This window comes from Dipodomys merriami, unplaced genomic scaffold (genome assembly GCF_024711535.1).
Source record: "Dipodomys merriami isolate MVZ:Mamm:240054 unplaced genomic scaffold, mDipMer1.0.p SCAF_12, whole genome shotgun sequence".
NCBI lineage: Eukaryota > Metazoa > Chordata > Mammalia > Rodentia > Heteromyidae > Dipodomys > Dipodomys merriami.
Genome location: NW_027202493.1, coordinates 43,507,322 through 43,524,082, shown reverse-complemented (window position 1 = coordinate 43,524,082; position 16,761 = coordinate 43,507,322). Strand labels below are relative to the sequence as shown.

Sequence of the window (16,761 nt, the reverse complement as noted above, 5' to 3'; positions counted from 1 at the left end):
AGAAAAAAAATCACCCGCCATCTAACGCTGCTGCTCGTGGAGTGAGAAGGGACCACTCCCAGATATTTGTCACCACTCACCACTGTGCACTGACACGCTGTCTATGTTCTTGTTCACTATGCAATTCACCACCAAAAAACTCAACTAGAGAATTTAATATAAAGTGTGTTTGAGGGATTAAACCCCCTAAACAATTAGCCGAATGGGATTGTCTCTGGAAGAGTTTGGCTTTGACCCGGCCGCTGAGATGCCCTCAGCCCCAAGTTACAACCAGCTTCCTAGGTTTGTGGTGGTTTTATTCATGGGCGAGGGATGGAGAAACAAACCGTGGAATACTGTTCAGGGCTAAAAAGAAATGAGCCCTCGAGCCACAAGCAGACACGAGGGGGTGGAAGTGCCAATGCGAAAAGGCTACGTGCCGTAGGATTCCAACTATAGGACATTTGGAAAAGAAAACATCATGGAAACGTGACAAGTTTGGTAGCTGCCAAGGGCCGGGGGAGGAAAGTGAACGTGCAGAGCACAGACCTCAGGGCAGTGAGACCACTCAGCAGAGCAGGAGAGCAGAGCAGCACCCAGACCCACGGAGCACACAGCACAGGTCAGCTACACAGGGTAACCTACAGCCTCTCAGACAGATCTGGATAATGGGGTGTCGTGGTTGTGTGGGTACACAGACACTCAGGATTGTAAGCAATTTTGCTGTGAACCTATAAGTGCTCTAAAAATAAAAATATTAATTAAAAATTATCTTTTTTTAGTACTGGGGTTTGAACTAAGCATCTCACACTTGCTGGGCAGGCACTCTACATCTTGATCCACACCCTCAGCTTTTTTTTTTGCTTTAGTTATTCTTCATGTAGGGATTTATAGGTCTCTCATGTCTCCTAACCAGAGCCAGCCTCAGACCACAATCCTTCTGATCTCTGCCTCCTGAGTAGTTAGGGTTACAGGCATAGCCACTGTACTCAGTTTAAACTTTTTATGAAGGGAAATAAAGGGAAGCCAAGATTCTTTCTAATGTTCCTACGACCTCACCTCCAGTGTGTGGATTTGCCATTTTCATAACCTGTCTCAAAAGTGGGCCGATGATTTTCTCTGGAGCCTCTTCAAACTAATAGAGCTACACAAGGCTTTTTGATTTTTGTCTTGTATACAACACCTCCGGTTGACATAGTTCTAGAGCGAGGTGGGCCTGGGGCTGAGCGGGAAGAGAAGCCTTCAAATAAAGTGTTCAAGGTTTAGAGCTGAGGCTAAATGTGCACAGGTTTGGACCTCTCGCTAGGTGACCTGGAACTCATGCAGGATGGCCCACTTCGAGGGTTTCACTAGTGAACGGAAGGCATTTTTCCAGTGCTTTCTCTCTGCATGGGCCCCTGGTCCCCTGGGTGTCTAACAGGATTTGATGTGTGTCTGTTGCTGGGCACTGCTGGGTGAGGAGCAATGGAGACATTCCTGTCCCCCTGGGGGTCATCTCAGAGTGCAGGTGTCCCTGGGCCTCAGCTACCCCCCTGAGCTGGCTCCCTGGAGTCACAACAAGGACATGGAGTACCCTGGGAACCATGCCTTCTGACGAGACGAGACTTAGGTGCCAATTTTCTTCCTCCGAAAAGGCCCTTATGCCAATAAAAGTTTAAAAACCTCATCCAGACACACGGACTCTAAGGCCCACCCAGGTAAGGCACATCCAGGGACCACGATCCCCTAATCTGGTCCCAGACCAGTCTCCATGCTCACAGACCATTTTCAAAAATCGATGTTATTCCTAAAATAAGCAAACAGCTGTATTACGATCTAGAGAGGGGTGTGTATGAGCCAGACTCGCCTGGCGGGTGAGGTCCCGGCTGGGAAGTGGCAGAGGCCCTGCAGGGCCTTGCTTACAGGATGGGCAACCAGCATTTGCATAAGTCCCTCTTGTGATTTTCACGTGGCAGATGGGACAGTCATTGACCCAGATATTTATTTTTAATGTAACTTTGTAGGGGAGGGGGGAAGACCTTAATCTAGAGCTGTAAAAATTGTTAGTCATTAGGAAGTAATTAAGACCCAGCATATCATATAAAATTCCTGGAGAAGCTCACCCTGCCCTCCCCCACAAGGTTGTTTTTCTTTTTTTATTCTTGTATTATATTATGGTTCCATTATAGGTGATGTGGACATATCAGTGCAGGCACATTCATCAATTGCTTTTGCAATTATGGTGTAAGAACTGCTTGCCATAGCAAATTCCCCTTAATCTCCCTTCTAAGTCTTTGAGAATATAATCCTGAGACAATAAAAGCATAACCTATTTCTGTCGTTGGAAGGGTATAAAGGATGCTTTGAATGTTTCTTTCCATTTGATTTGCTTTCCATTTAAATGGCCTGTTTGAATTTTACCATATTTAACTCCTGCGAGTCTGTCAGTCTCTTGACCTTTGACCCCGGCATCTGGCCCCCAGTGGTGATTTAGGTTGCTCAAGGAGAGAGGCAGGATGGCCAGTCAAATAAACTAAATACTATTTAAAAATCAAGGTCATATGGAGAACAGCCAGCACATGCAATGGTCTACAGAGAATCCCTGAACCACAATACGCACCTCTTACCCTTAACTGGCAAAGAACAGACATAGGCATAGTTGGAGTCTCTGGCCGTTGGGCCTGGCAAGGAAGGAAAGGGGCTGATACCGTCTGGGGAAGGGGTGGCCTGTGCCTTGTGTTTGCTGCTTGGCGGCCTTCAGTTCTTTGAAGCTGTAGGAAAAATGTTTTCTTTTTCTGATATCCAAGCTGGATCTAACTAAGTGTGCAAATTCTAAATACTCCCCCAGAAAAGTGTGAAGGTCAAATGGGTGGATTTCATTTTAATGAACCTCTCTTTTACAGAGCAGTTCCATACCTAACCGAGTAGGGACCACAGGATGCTGTGTGAGGCTGTGGAAGAGCCGGGGGAGCACATAATGTCAGAGTTGTGAAGGAAGGTCGTGGGCCAGGGCAGGACACACTCCCAACTCAAAACATGAAGTGGGGATGGATTTTACCCGGTACAATGCCATCTCTCTTACCTATTAAAAACTGAAGTAGCTGGGTGCTGCTGGCTCATGCTTGTAATCCTTGCTACTCGGGAGGCTGAGATCTGAGGATGGTGGTTTGAAGCCAGCCTGGGCAGGAAAGTCTGTGAGATTCTTATCTCCAATAAATTACTCAAAAAAGGCAGCAGCAGTGCTATGGCTCAAGTGGTAGAGTTCTAGCCTTGAGCTAAAGAAGCTCAGAAACAGCACCTATGACCAGAGTTAAAGCTCCAGGACCGGCAAAAAAAGAAATTAAAAAAAAAAAAAAAGAAAACTGAAGTATATGTGAGTGAGACTTTCAGAACCGGTGTGCGAGCTGTGCTTGCCAGGGAATCGGTATGGGCAGGATGCAAGCTGGTTTGCTGAAGCCTTGAAAAAGTGATAAAAGGCCAGACACTGTGACTCATGCCTGTAATCCTTGCTATTGTCCAGAGGCTGAGATCTGAGGATCATGGAGACACTTATATCCAACTAATCAGCAAGAAGCCAGAAGTGAAGCCATGAGTAAGAAAGTTAATTATGAATGCAAGGCCCTGAGTTTAAGCCCTAGTACTGGCGCATAAATTTTATTATTTTTTTGCAAATTCTTTGTTGTGATTAAGTGGTCACATAATTTCACAAATTTCACAGTATTGTGGGATAGTGATGCTTAGTTAAAGTCACAAACACATCCTAACTTTCATGGGGCAAAATGTCTATCGTGGTCTATAAAGTTTATGAGTTCTATGAGCTTTGACAATAGTTATTTCTTCCACATCGGATGATATGTACATTCCTTTCCCTTTGCATAGCGTTAGCTGTTCCATCTTTCCTCTCATTCCCTCCCTCCCATCACTGCCATTGAGTTGCTTAGTTCATTTTGATCAATGTCCAGTGCAGCTGATGGGTCCCGCTGTTGTATGTTTTTCCCTGATTCCCTCTAGTTCTGTGTCCTCCTAGTTTCCCTCCAGTGTGCACATATATACCATATATGTGATCAGCAGCTAGGGGTTATTTAGTAGTGATTCGACCAGATGAGTGGAGGTCGGCACAATTTTTTTTTTTTTTTTTGGTCGGTCGTGGGGCTTGAACTCTGGGCCTGGGCGCTGTCCCTCAGCCCTTCAGCTCAAGGCAAGAGCTCTACAACTTAAGCTACAGCACCACTTCCGGTTTTCGGGTGGTTTATTGGAGATAGGAGTCTCACGGTCTCTCCTGCCCGGGCTGGCTTTGAACCGCGATCCTCAGATCTCAGCCTCCTGAGTAGCTAGGATTACAGGCGTGAGCCACCAGCGCCCAGCAGGGCACATAAATTTTTTAAAGTAGGGGAGGAAAGTAGTCCCTGGACCAATAACGTCCTTCTTCCTTGTTCCCGAGTCCTGGCTGCCTGTGATTCTCTCCATTGTCACAACCTCAGCTCCACTGTGGGCTGGAGCAGAGCTCCACCACCCGCTGGGAAGCCCCTGGCAGTGGCCTCCTCTTGGCCACAGTTTTGGAAAGAGGCCACATTCTTATAACTCTATGATGACACGTTTTATTAACATTGTTCTATTTAACTTTTTTGAAATGTGCTTATTATCTTTAAGTAGTCATACAAAGGAGATGCTACTCAATGAAAGTTTAAGAATACCGTGTGGGCTGGGAAGGTGGCTCAGTGGTAGAGCGCTTGCCTTGCATGCCTGAGGCCCTGGGTTTGACTCCTCAGCACCACATAAGCAAAAAAGAAAAAAGCCGGAAGTGGCACTGTGGCTCAAGTGGTAGAGTGCTAGCCTTGAGCTGAAGAGCTGAGGGACAGGGCCCAGACCCAGAGTTCAGGCCCCACGACCGGACCCCCCCCCAAAAAAAAAGAATACAGTGTGTCTTGATCAACATTCTCACCCACTCCTTCCAACCCCCCCCCTTTCCTCACTTTTCCTTAAATTTGGGGTTATGTGTTGCATTTTCTTGCCTCTTAACAAAGTGGTTTAAGTGCAGAATGCACCTTGATCTGTGTCCTCCTGCCAACCTCCACCCCCAGGACCCACCCCTTCCCTCAATCTTCTCAATACTGCGGTATGTACAATGAAATTTTGCCTGCATTCTCCCCTTTTCCCCTTCCATTCTCCTACCCCACTCCCCTTGCCCCCCTCCCCTCTTGCAAGTGCCCATTTCCTGGTACTTATTTTGTTGGGCTTTGACTTAGTCTTTGTAAAAAATTATACTCTATGCATTCTCCATATGGTCTTCTACCTAACTTTTAGTTATTGTGACTAATCTCTTGCTGTGCCTCAATTATAATAACACTTTATTATGGGTATCTTTATGGTTATGATAGAAAATGCACATTATCAGTCGTGTTCAGTGCCACCTGCAGGCCGGAGCACCCACAGGCTCCGAGGATGTGAATACTGAGCGAGGATGGACTGATAAAAATGGTGATCACGCCGGGCGCTGGTGGCTCACGCCTGTAATCCTAGCTACTCAGGAGGCTGAGATCTGAGGATCGCGGTTCAAAGCCAGCCCGGGCAGGAGAGACCGTGAGACTCCTATCTCCAATAAACCACCAGAAAACCGGAAGTGGCGCTGTAGCTCAAGTGGTAGAGCGCTCGCCTTGAGCTGAAGAGCTGAGGGACAGCACCCAGGCCCAGAGTTCAAGCCCCACGACCAACAAAAAAAAAAAAAAAAAAAAAAAATGGTGATCACTTCATCACTTCATCATGCTAAGCCCAAAGCCCTTAGTCCCGTCATTCTGAACTCCGGTTAACCAGTTCCATCCGAGGGGGCAGAATGAACCTGAGAGTTACGATTGTTTTTAGGGTTCAGTAATACCACAATCTGGAGAAGACAAGGAAGTTTCTGGTCCTTCCATTCCAGTCTCTGAGATGGTAAGTTATTTCAAAAGACAAGGGAAGTTGTTCTTGTGGGCTTCAAACATTCCTAAAAACTTTCCAAAGTAGTACTTCACCAGGACTGTAGCAGACTAATTCAGGTCAAGGCAGGGATGTGCTCTCTGGGCAGCATAAAGCCCTATCATTAGGATGAATACTTCATGCCGGGAGAAGATTTCAGGAACCCGAGGGTCCTGTGGTCATCCAGTCTGAAAAACCACTCAGTTAAGACCTCGTTAAAGCCCGGCCCTACCTAGCCTGAAGAGCGGTAACATGGCCATGACCTAGGGCCCGGGGTGCCAGCAATCAGCCCTGCAGAGGGGCAACCTGTCACCAAGCCAAGCTTGTCGTTGGGACTATCTTGCTACAAAAAAACAAAAACAAAAACCAGCCAACCTGTGCTTGGCCTACACAGGCAACAACTCCATTCACTGAAGTAGCACATCGGAATAGCCGTGTGGTCCAGAGAGAGGGTGAGGGGAGCTGCGTTTGTAACAGTGAGGTAAGGGTCTCTGGCCTCCCAGCCTGCTTTCTGCCTGTTGGATTAAGAGAGAGAATCATTTTTATTCTGTCTGCTACAAGTTCAAGGCTCAATTTTTGTGTCTCAAATAAGAGGAACAAAAAGTGATCAAACTGCTTGTAGTGAGAACTGAACATGAGGATTTTTGCATTGTGGCGAATATGTCAATAACTTGGTAATTTGCCTTGACTGACATTGAAATGAGTATGGTAAGACTGGCTGCACGCTGAAAAGAGAGGTAATGTCGTCTGCAAGGAATTGAGGAGGTCTCCGCGGCTTGATGAGATCCACTAATAGCAGAGCACATCCCTCCTTTGAAGACAAATGGGAGCATTTATCTCACAGAAGACACACACACACATGCTCTTCCACCCAAACACTTCACAAATCACACCAGCCAAAAAGGCCCGCCAAGCTGCTTTCCGCCAGTGGGGAGAGGTTATTCGATGCTTCGTTTGGAGCTCTTAAATACCAAGGACGTAACAACATGAACGCACTGAAGGGGTGGAAATAACCTAGGATGAAGCCAGAGGAAGAGAGAAGAAGAGCATGGCCTGAGGCTGACCCGGGCCTGACAAGCCTCCGCCATCACTGCCACTCTGCCCTTTGATGCCCCCAGGACCAGAGTGGTGGAAGTCATTCATGCCCCGGATTCTCTAGAATGCTTCCAGTCTGAAACAGCTTTATTTCCAAGTAAGAATCCAACCATAATGATAACTGGCTTCCAATTTTATAGGAGAGGAATCTGACAGTCAAGGGAGAAGGTCTCGGGCCTCTCCATCACTGGAGGTCACGCGAGGACTCTCGTGCTCAGGCTGGGGACTCTGCACTCTGCCAATGAAGAAAGGCGCCGCAGATTGTCTGGGTGACTGTGGGAGTTACAGGGGGGAAGGTGTGGGGTCCCTTCCACACTTGTGGTTTTGATGCCACTTGGTGGTGCAGATTTCTAAAAGATTTTGAATAGAATAATAAACAAAATTGTTCTGAACATCTGTAAGCAAAAAATACAGAGGGAACATCCTGGGGGTTCTTGCCAGCAATGGGGATTTGTATATTAGGCTAATGCACTGAAATTAACCCAGACTGCTTCTCCATGGAAGAACGTCTTTTCATATTTTCATCTGTGCAGTCGTTATTATAAAGTGTAAGAATAATTCCCTATCAGGCCATTCAGGAATCTGAATAGCTCAATTACTTCCCGAATCACTATAGTAGAGCAATAGCACATCAGTTAATCAGTTGGTTTGCATAACAACTGTTTGAGGGAGTGTGCGTATACATGTGTGTGCATGTGTGTGCTTGCATTTATGTGTGTGTGTGTGTGGTACGTGTGTATATAAAGATGTATAAAGAGAACACCAGGGCCACCCCACTTCCATAAACCATAAAACGAATGTGAGAAGTCAGGCTTTCATTGACTATAGAGAAAGAATTTTGACTGGAGTTATTCAGCTTCACTTTATGACTACCTTCTCCTGGTGCCTCGTGCCAGGTCTTGTATGCAGGCCATTGCCAATGAGTGGCATATGTCGTTTGTTTAGGAATGCCTCCAAGGAGCTGGGCTCCTCTCAGCCAGCCTACTCCAAGTCTGGAGTCTCCAGTGCCAGGCAAACGCCATGCACAGGGAACACACATGAGCTGATCTTTGCAAATAGTGTTAGGAACGAGGCATTCATTGGCTGTTGGGACTTACATGACTTCCACGTACTTGTTAAAGGCAGACCAGAAGTCTGCTGGACGAGCAATGCCACCCAGCATCCAATCCAAGGCCAGCCTGGCACAGGGGTGGGGGTGGGGTGAGCGGCTCTCAGCAGGGTCAAGCTCCAGGCCTGAACCATCCACGAGATGGTTCTTCTGAGCCTGCACACTACAGGTGCTGTGCTTGGTCAGTCTGAGGAAAGGAAGGGAAAGTGTCTGTTACTGCAAGGTGTGTGTGTATGTGTGTGTGTGTGTGTGTGTGTGTGTGTGTGTGTGTGTGCCAACACTGGGGGCTGAAGTCAGGGCTTCATACTCTTGCTTGGTTTTGTCACTCAAAACTAGTGCTTTATCATACAACCACACTTCCAGCTTATTTCTAATTGGAGGTTAAAAGTCTCTCAGATTTATCTGCCTGGCTGCCTGGTCTGGCTTTGAACTTTCATCTTCAGATCTCAGACTGCCAAGGAGCTGGGATTACAGGCATGAGCTACACCACATAGCTGAACATGGTCTTCTCTTTTCTTTGTGTGTGTGTGTGTGTGTGTGTGTGTGTGCGTGCGTGCGTGCGTGCGTGTGTGCGTGCGTGTGTGCGTGCGCGCGCCAATCCTGGAGCTTAAACTCAGAGCCTAAGTTCTGTCTCTGGGCTGTTGTGCTCCAGGTTAGCGTTTTACCACTTGAGCTCTACTTCTGGCTTTTTGTTAGCTAATTGGAGGTAAGAGTCTCGTGGACTTCCTTGCCAAGGCTGACTTCAGATCGCCATCCTCAGACCTCAAACTCCTGAGTAGCTACAATTACAGATATGAGCTACCAGAACATGACTGAAGAGCGTCATTTTTAACACAGATTTGCAATTAAGGAGATAAATAAATAATTGGGTTTAAATGAAATTATGCCTAGGAATGGGGAATGTGAGGGACAGGAATCTCTGGGGAACGCACAGAGACAATCACCATCTTTGGAAAATCACAGAGGTCTGGCTTCTGGCTGTCAGGTCTGAAGGCCCAAACTCCATTTCCGTCATTTAATTCTATCCCAGGTTAATCCAATTTAGAGAGAATGACCCAGGCAGCCTACACTCACAATACACTGAGATATACATCTCAGAGTAGCATTTTATTGGATTTGAAATGAGAATTAAGACTGCCTGCCCAAAAGACAAGTCTCAGTGTATTCTCTCCTAGTACACACTCTCCACAGGAGGACAGGAGAAGGCGCTACAGAGCATGGGTCAGAACAGGTTGTGCTATTATTTTACGCTGCACGGTAGGGGGTGCAGTGCGTCCACCCAGAGCACCACAGGGGGTGCCTACCCTCCCTACTCATGAGCAGCTCCCTTTGAGGTGACTGCTCATCTGTCCTCTTGTGTTGGGGCTCGCCACCAGGTGCTCCTGCGCCTACAGATCTGAGCTCACTTCTTTTCCAGGTACCTGTGTGTCCCTGGCACGGGCACCTTCCTCCCACCTTTCCCAACGGGCCACATTATTCCAAATGCTTACCTTGTATGTCACCAGGTTCAAGCCGCACATGGGGGCTGGGCCTGGCTCAGCTGGCCGTAGACTCATCAGGGAGTCCTTTCCCAAGCGTCCTGCTCAGATGCCGTGGACAGCTTGATCCATGCATTGGTGCCGGGGTCACCTCCTCCCATACTGTCTATCTTTTTTATGTGTCTGATCACACAGATCTGGTATGGATTATGTTTTAGTCACTGGCCATCAACCTCTACCCAAGCACCATGAGGCATGAAAATACAGCTTCTCTGGATACACCCTGCTTACACACACACACACACACACACACACCACACACACACACACACACACAGTCACACATATTGTCACCCATGTGTCCCCTGCCAAGGCAATGTGTCCCCACTAGCAGGGTAGCATGACAAAGGGCAGCTGGCGGCTCCTTGGCTTGTGGCGCGGATGTGTGTGTGGGGACCCTCGGGCTGGTGGAAGTACTGCTGAGGGGGGTGCGCAGTGAGCGAGCCTAGAGGGCTCAGGAACGGATGATCTCTGCTCCGGGAAGCTACCATACCTGAAGCTCAAGTGCACCGCTGCACGAGGGAGGGGGACTGAACACCATGTAGGCCCTCGTGTATCTTCTTAAACACCTTTGCAAAATACTCAGCCAGGCGCCAGTAGGTCACACCTGTAATCCTAGATACCCAGAGGCTGAGATCTGAGGATTGCAGTTCAAAGCCAGCCTGGACAGGAAAATTCTGTGAGACTCTTATCTCCAATTAACCACTAGAAAACCAGAAGTGATACTGTGGCTCAATGTGGTAGAGAGCTAGCCTTGAGCAAAATGAGTTCAGGGACAGCGCCCAGGCCCTGAGTGTAAGCCCCAAAACTGACAAAACAAAAACTCACAGCCTGCCATCACAGTTTACTAGGCTTAGCTGCAAACAATTAAGAAATTTTGAAACTGGCTGCTCCTTGACCTGTTGGTTAAGATCAAATGTAGAAATTGTAAAAATCAGTGCAATAGTAGAGTACAGACGAATACTGCTATCACACCAAAACACTTACTATTCCTTTTGGTAGAGCTTAGTGATTTGTTTTGGTTTTCTCTCCAGTCAGACCCTTCTGTGGCAATGGGGGGGGGGGGGGAAGGAGAGTGGGGACAATCTTTGGAGGGGAGGTCCACCAACATGGCCAGTTACCATGACAACGCCTGCTGGGGGACCTGTTTGCTCCCTCCCTGCTCTTCCCAAGGATCTGAGGCTCCACCACTCTTGTGATGGAGGACCTTCTTACTACAGCACCTCTGCCTCTTTGTTTTCCCCTCTTATGATCAGAACAGCAGCGGCAACAAAAGCCTGGGTAAAGAAATCACTTCTTTTTCCAAGTCCAGATTAGAAGCAGTGACTATCTCTTTCCAATCAGGAACCAGTTTCCATGACAACCATGCTTTCCTGAGAACCACCAAGATAGCAGGAGTGCTGGGATTAAATGGAGAGTTCCTTAACAGCCCTGTGGTTTCTGTATTCACTCGTTGCTGTAAATCTCTGCACAAACTGCATCTTAAATGGTTTGGTTCTCTTTCTCTCTAAACATTAGAATGATGAAACAAATTCCTTTGCTCTTCCCTTAGAGTGATCCTCTAAAAGCACACCGAGGAAGTGGGAATGGATGAGGAGGGAGCTGGGCGGTACAGGCAGGGATGGAGGGACACAGCTCTGTGCTGAATGTGTCAGAGGCAGTGACTCTTGTTCCTTAACAACACTAGAATACCAGGGTTAGTGGCTGGCACTCCAGGAACCTCGGCGCACCTATAAAAGAGAAAGTGAACTGCCTTGTGGGACAGTAGGGGAGAAGGAAAGACACGCCTTCAAGGGCAAGGATGAATGGGAAGGATTCTGAGCAAACACATTTAGTCATGATCATTTTGTAGCTGGAGGCTGATTATTACTATTATTATTATTATCTTGAATTACTTGCACAAAAGTGTTTCAATTCAACATGAGTTTGTGAATACAACGCATCTTGATCAATGTCAGCAATTTTGTATTTCTTCCTCATTTTTCCCAACCCCACCCGTCCCCTCAATTTATCTGGTCCCATTTCACATATCTACACTGAATATTATGACAGCATTCCCCTCCTTCCTCTCTCCATCGCCTGCCCCTCCCCTGACCTCACCCCTCTCCCAACAACACAAGCACCAGCTTCCTGGTATTTGTTTTGTTAAACTGTAAGTTGATTGTTCAAAGGGCTTATACCACTCAAATCCTCCTCTTCATATACCATACTTTAGTTAAAATGTTTGTGTGTGTATATGTATACACATATATATGTATATGGTCCTGTATATGTTTACATACATTTTTTAAATTTAGATATAATATCCACATATGAGAGAGAAAAAAAAACATGAATCCTTTGCCACTGCGAGCCTGACTTACTTCACTTAACATAATTTTTCCTAGGCTGGAGGTTTTCTTAGAAACCTTTTCTCTTAAGGGTCCATTAAGGCAAGTCTAGAGTTACAGATAGAAAATCTATTCATTTCTATTCCTAAGACTTGAGAGCACACACCTGGGCAATCTCTGGGGTTCATCTCAATCTATTTATAGCTCCACACAGCATTTGTTTAATTATGAAACAGAGCAAAAATTACAGATTAATAACTATTTATCGATGGTTCTCATTTTCAATATCAGAGTATTTCACTTCTCTGGAGGCAAGAAAAACGCGAATGCACCTATTTTTTTAATAGTACTTTCATTGCTCCACAGTGATGTTTTATTTCAAAATCAGAATTCACTTGATAGCAAATGCTCATTATTCAGCTGCCCCTCCCCCACCCCAGCATTCCCAGTGTCTTCTGAGCCAGCAGAAAGGATCTCCCCAATTACTCCCCCAGTGCCTTCTTATAATTCTTGTTTTGTTCTGGTTTTTGTCTGTTCGTTCTGTGATAGGCTCTTCTATCTGGGTTAGAACTCACTATGTATGTAGCTCAGGATAGCTTCAAACTCACAATCCTACATCCGCTTTCAAGTACAGGAAATATAGGTACACACCACCATGCCCAGCCTTCAAACCTTCATTAACTGTTCACATACTTTTAAAGATCATTTGTGTCAATGTAGCAGAGTGAAGGTCTCCGTAGACCTCCCTAATTGGTCTTTAAGACCTCTTAAGATGGTAACAAAATATTCTGTTAAGAAATGAGCTCTGGGGGCTGGGAAGGTGGCTCAGTGGTAAAGCACTTGCCTTGTACGCATGAGGCCCTGGGTTCAATTCCTCAGCACCACATAAGCAAAAAGAAAAAAGCCAGAAGTGGCGATGTGGTTCATGTGGTCTGAGGGACAGCGCCCAGGCCCAGAGTTCAGGCTTCACGACCAGACCCAAAAAAAAAAAAAAAAAGAAAAAAAGAAAAAGAAAAAAAGAAATGAGCTCTGTAGGACACCGTGGCTCATGCCTGTAATCCTAGCTACTCAGGATGCTGCGATCTGAGGTTCGTGGCTCAAAGCCAGCCTGGGCAGGAAAGTCCGTGAGACCCTTATCTCCAATAAACCACCAGAGAAACCGGAAGTGGTACTATGGCTCAAAGTGGTAGAATCCTTGCCTTGAGCTGAAGAGCTCAAAGACAGTACCCGGGCCCAGAGTTCAAGCCCCATGATGGGAAGGAAGGAAGGAAGGAAGGGAGGGAGGAGGGAGGGAGGGAGGGAAAGGGAAGGGAAAGAAGGGAGGGAGGGAGGGAGGGAGGGAGAGAGGGAAAGGAATGAGCCCTGCCGGGAGCCAGCAGCTCAAACCTGTAATCCTAGCTACTCAGGAGGTTGATATCTGGAAGATCAAAGCTTAACACCAGCTAAGGAAGAAAAGTTTGCTAGACTCCATCTCCAGAATCCAAGGCAGAGCTGGAGACATGGCTAAAGTAGTAAAGTGCCAGCCTAGCAAGTACAAGGTCTGAGTTCAAACCCCGTATCACCCAAACCCAAAATAAATCAGAAAGCCCACGATATGAATCTGAGCTGACATGAGCTGGCAGCAACGTGAGGGAATTCTTATGACAGGAATCTGGGCATTTTAGCTAGAATGTTACTCTGTCCGTCACAGCAGTTAGCACAGTTTCTGTAATGGGCAGGTAGTATTTGTGGCTTGCGGCCCGTCTAGCCTCCGATGCAACCTCCCAGCCTATGGTTGGGGCATGAGGTGTTGGTAAGCAATGGGTAATGAACGAAACAGAATGGCGCAGCTGCATTTCAGCAAAACTTCATTTACAGGGGTTGGAGGACATAGGTGTGACCTCCCCACTGTGGGTGGACAGTGGCCAGTCTCTGCATTGTAGCACATCTTTTCATCTTCCTCTCTAACAAACAGACCTGCGACATGAGATGCTTAGTACACGGGGTCTTCACACCTCCTCCATGTCTCTTGGGGAGGGAGGGGTAACCCTCATTCTGTCTCTGGGCAAGACCATATGACTTGCTTTGGCCAATGGGACAAAGGTAAAGCAAGTTATCTCTTGCAACTCCTGGCTTCTTGGATGCACCTCACCATTAGCCCAGGTCAGTACATCTATTATCCCCATTCCCAGTGGCCAGAGAGCACTAACCACCACTCCTCACCAACTGCAGACATAGGAGTAAAGTAAGACCTCTGTGATGGACGACGGGCCCTAGGCATTTCCCCAGGGGTGGCGGCCACATGTGAGGCTATGCAGGACCTGCGGAGGAACTCCAAGCAAAGCTCCGCCTACCTCGTCAACTGAGCCAAAAATATGACTGCTTTAAGTTTTGGATTAGTTGTTCCACAGCAAAAGCTAACTGATACAAGCCATATTCATTATTTCCCAAAATATAAAGTGAGAGCCTGGCGCCAGGGGCTCACACATGTAGTCCTAGCTACTCTGGAGGCTGACATCCAAGGATCACAGTTCAAAGCCAGCTCAGGCAGGAAAGTCCATGGGACTCTCATCTTTATATAACCATGAAAAAGTGAGACGTGGACTTGAGCTACGTTCTTGAGCTGTGAGAATTTGTGAGCTCAAGAATGCTTCGTCTTGAGTGAAAAAGCTAAAGGACAGTGCCTGGGTCCTGAGTTCAAGTTCCAGAACTGGCACAATCAATCAATCAATCAATCAATCAAGTCAGAGGCAAACAAGGGGCAAACATTTTCAGAAACAGCCAAGAGAAGACAGAGGAACGTGCTTAACAAACGTATTTCCGTTTTCAGGATCCTGGTGCCCAACAGCAGCACCTCTGTGCCTTGCGTCCCACAATGGTAGGATGGAGATCTCTCCTACCTGAGCAGACTTCTTTGTAAGTAGGATTGGTGGTGTAGCCTCCTGCAAAGCCCACTTGGGTCGAATACACGCCTTTCAAGGTCCAGAATTTCCTTTCAGCCCCCCAGAAGCAGCCCATTCCTGCAAAAAATAAAAGCCAGTTATCCACGGCAAAGTAGACACGGTGCTTGCAGTGCCGTTAGCTAGGTCCAGAGGGGCTGCCATCACCCAGACATCACAGACGACTGCTACTTTCTGGCAAAGGAGAGTTTGAGAAACGTGAAACTTTGTTTTCATTGAAATGTGAAAACTTCATTTTCATTGTATGCAAACATTGATACCCCCCCCCATTTAGTGGAACTAACAAATCCCAGCTTTCCCAGTAACACAATAAGAGGATAACTATTTCATGGATATTTTCACACTCAATTCATAACTTCAGTGAAAAGAAATGCATTTGATGATAAGCTTTCTAAGCTTTTCTAAGATGAATGGAGAGACTTCAAAATTATAGATTGAGGCTGGGAAGGTGGCTCAGTGGTAAAGCGCTTGCCTTGCATGCTTGAGGCCCTGGGTTTGATTCCTCAGCACCCAAAAGCAAAAAAACAAGCCGGAAGTGGTGCTGTGGCTCAGGTGGTAGAGCGCTAGCCTTGAGCTGAAGAGCTGAGGGGCAGCGCCCAGGCTCAGAGTTCAGGCCCACGCCGGGACCCAAAATAAAAACCAAAACAAAATCCTCTTTTGCAGGGCCCTGGTGGCTCACGCCTGTAATCCCAGCTACTCAGGAGGCTGAGATCTGAGGATCGCGGTTCAAAGCCAGCCCGGGCAGGAGAGACCGTGAGACTCCTATCTCCAATAAACCACCAGAAAAACCAGAAGTGGCGCTGTAGCTCAAGTGGTAGAGCGCTCGCCTTGAGCTGAAGAGCTGAGGGACAGCGCCCAGGACCAGAGTTCAAGCCCCACAACCGACAAAAAAAAAAAAAAAAAAAAAATTATAGATTGATGTTTTATTCCCAGTGGACATTTCCCATACAGATTCAGCTTCAAAATTTTATTTGTGTCCCTATGAATCTGAATGAGCTAAATCACTATCACCCTAAAGTATGTTCTCCTGAATCCTAGTATTGAATGAATCAATGAAATGGGTGTAAGGAAGGAGGGAGGGGAGGCAGGGAATAACAGAAAACAACCAACTTAGCACACACCATGTTGAGTGTAACTGGATCACTTTCACTATTCGATGAGCATCAAGATCTATCTCCCATGAATGCCCATACACACACACACACACACACACACATATAGACACACTGGAAATGTCTGTTGCATTTCAGTCTCCAAATACAGGACCTCCATTTTCTACCATAAGTTCATAACCTGTAGAATAACTTGCTATCCTGTGGCCATTTCTATAAGTAAGATTACTGCCTCAGTCCAGTTTTACATGACTTTACCAGGTCGTGCATAACTAGGCCTCCTACTTCCTATGATCACTAGATTTACTGAATCTAATGATAAAGCTACATGAAGATTTACTTTGTGGACATTATCAATATTTGTTTCTATTCTACTTTAAAACCATAACCAAAAATGAGGTATATGAATCTACCCATTATACAGAAAATTTCTTTTTAATCAAGTATAATGGAAAATACACTTACCAAAAATAGGTTCATAATTGAAAAATATAAAGAGCAAAAATGTGATTCAGTGCAATAAAAAACATTACTGTGGTGTTAACATGGTAACCTGGAACATGTATATGACTATATCTTAATGACCCAAGACTAAATTAAAAAAAGAAAAATACATAATACAATGATTATTCTAACTACAAAGAAATATTCACATCAAAATAGAGTAGAAGAAAATATATTAAAGTTATAAGCACAGTTGTCTCAGTGTCTAGAATACTTTTTCATTTT

The 16,761-nt window shown here is 46.2% G+C and overlaps 1 protein-coding gene across 3 annotated transcripts in view; it reads right to left on the bottom strand.

The window, feature by feature from the left end:
• Positions 1–16,761, bottom strand: part of Msra (methionine sulfoxide reductase A) — a 258,069-nt gene that overhangs the window by 130,404 nt on the left and 110,904 nt on the right. For all 3 annotated transcript variants that reach the window (XM_070016778.1, XM_070016780.1, XM_070016781.1), the window contains exon 3: positions 14,861–14,980. In XM_070016778.1, coding sequence (XP_069872879.1) covers positions 14,861–14,980 — 120 coding nt within the window. The remainder of the gene's footprint in view (positions 1–14,860; positions 14,981–16,761) is intronic.